Source organism: Diaphorina citri, unplaced genomic scaffold (genome assembly GCF_000475195.1).
Source record: "Diaphorina citri unplaced genomic scaffold, Diaci psyllid genome assembly version 1.1 scaffold31778, whole genome shotgun sequence".
Classification (NCBI taxonomy): Eukaryota; Metazoa; Arthropoda; class Insecta; order Hemiptera; family Psyllidae; genus Diaphorina; species Diaphorina citri.
Window position 1 is genome coordinate 1 of NW_007409114.1, and position 1,301 is coordinate 1,301.

The 1,301-nt window shown below is 36.7% G+C and overlaps 1 protein-coding gene across 1 annotated transcript; it reads right to left on the reverse strand.

The window, feature by feature from the left end:
- Positions 1 to 164: 164 nt before the first annotated feature.
- On the reverse strand, positions 165 to 1,183 carry LOC103523655 (ion transport peptide-like). Its single transcript, XM_008488684.3, has 2 exons — positions 930 to 1,183; positions 165 to 305 (listed from the first exon to the last, which is right to left on the reverse strand). Exons 1-2 carry the CDS (start codon positions 1,181 to 1,183, stop codon positions 185 to 187), a joined length of 375 nt encoding a protein of 124 aa, XP_008486906.2. The 3' UTR covers positions 165 to 184.
- Between the last annotated feature and the right edge of the window lie 118 nt (positions 1,184 to 1,301).

Genomic DNA, 1,301 nt, shown 5'->3' on the forward strand with positions numbered 1-1,301 from the left:
AAATATAAATAAATTAATAAATAAAATAAAAGGGAGAAGGAAAACTAACGAAAGGAAAAGGAAGGAAATGAATAAAATCCAAAGGAAACAAAAGAGAATTAATAGGAAGAAATGAGAAAGAAAAGGAATTAGGAGAAACTTAAAATAAAAAGCGAAAAATAATACCTAATTTGAAAAGCAAATGTTATAATCCTGGATCCACACCATGCAATTGCATTATATCCGCCTGTATTGAATCCGACTCATCCGTTAGCCGTAACACTTCCAGGCAGCCTTTGAAATAATCACTCGTAAAACAGTCTTTCCTGAAATGGTGAAAAGAAAGATTCCATGTAGTGTCCGGTTTTCGTCAAATGAAAGACAAAACAATAGTCATAATAAGAAGAAAAGGAGTTAAAAAATGTTAAATAATAAATAAAAGATATTACGAACTGAACAGAATAATTACCTTGACGGTTGAAAGATAGCACCCAAAAGTAAATAAACAATAAACTGAGCAAATAAGCAAGCAAATGCAAAGCTCTAAGAAAATATCAAACTTATTTACTTAATTACTCATGTACCCTACACAGCTCTAACATTTTTCAGAGACTTTTCAACCCCAGAGATTTGTCAACTTATTGTCCCTGGATTTTTCCTACAGAGATCATCAGATCTAAAGATGGTTTATGTCTTCTGCAAACATCAACTTTCCCCTTTGAAAACAACTTGTCCATTTTCTTCAAATTGCTCTGAACAGAGGCCTCCTAGTAAATCAGATGGGTTTGAATTTCCCTATTTCCTTCTTCTACAAACATGAACTTTCCTACTTGATACTTTAGTAGGACTTAATAACTATTCTTTGTACATTTTCTCCAAATTGCTCTAAACAGAAGCCCCCTAGTAAATTATTCGTAGATGGTTATGAGTTCCCCGTGTCAAAGACTCACCTGCATAAGGTATGAATTTGAGGGGCCCTAAATAAGTCGTAGCAGTCTTCGCAGATCCTATCTAATCGGGCGAATATACTTTTGTCGTACACGCCCTTGCATTGGATGTCGAAAAACGACCGCTTGCTGAGCGGATGGCCCGCGATTTGATTGTTGTTGCGCGTGTTGACTGGGGAGCATTGGATTTGATCGAGAACTAACATTGTCACTGTCATGATTATCAATACGAGCAATGTCAGTCTGCACTGCAGCATCTGTGAACAGGGAACAAAAAGGGGCTCAATTAGTGGGATATTTCCTAGGAGTTTTGTTCTGTGACAGGGAACAAACGAAAGGGGCCCAATTAGTGGGATCTTTCGCTGCAGTTTTGTT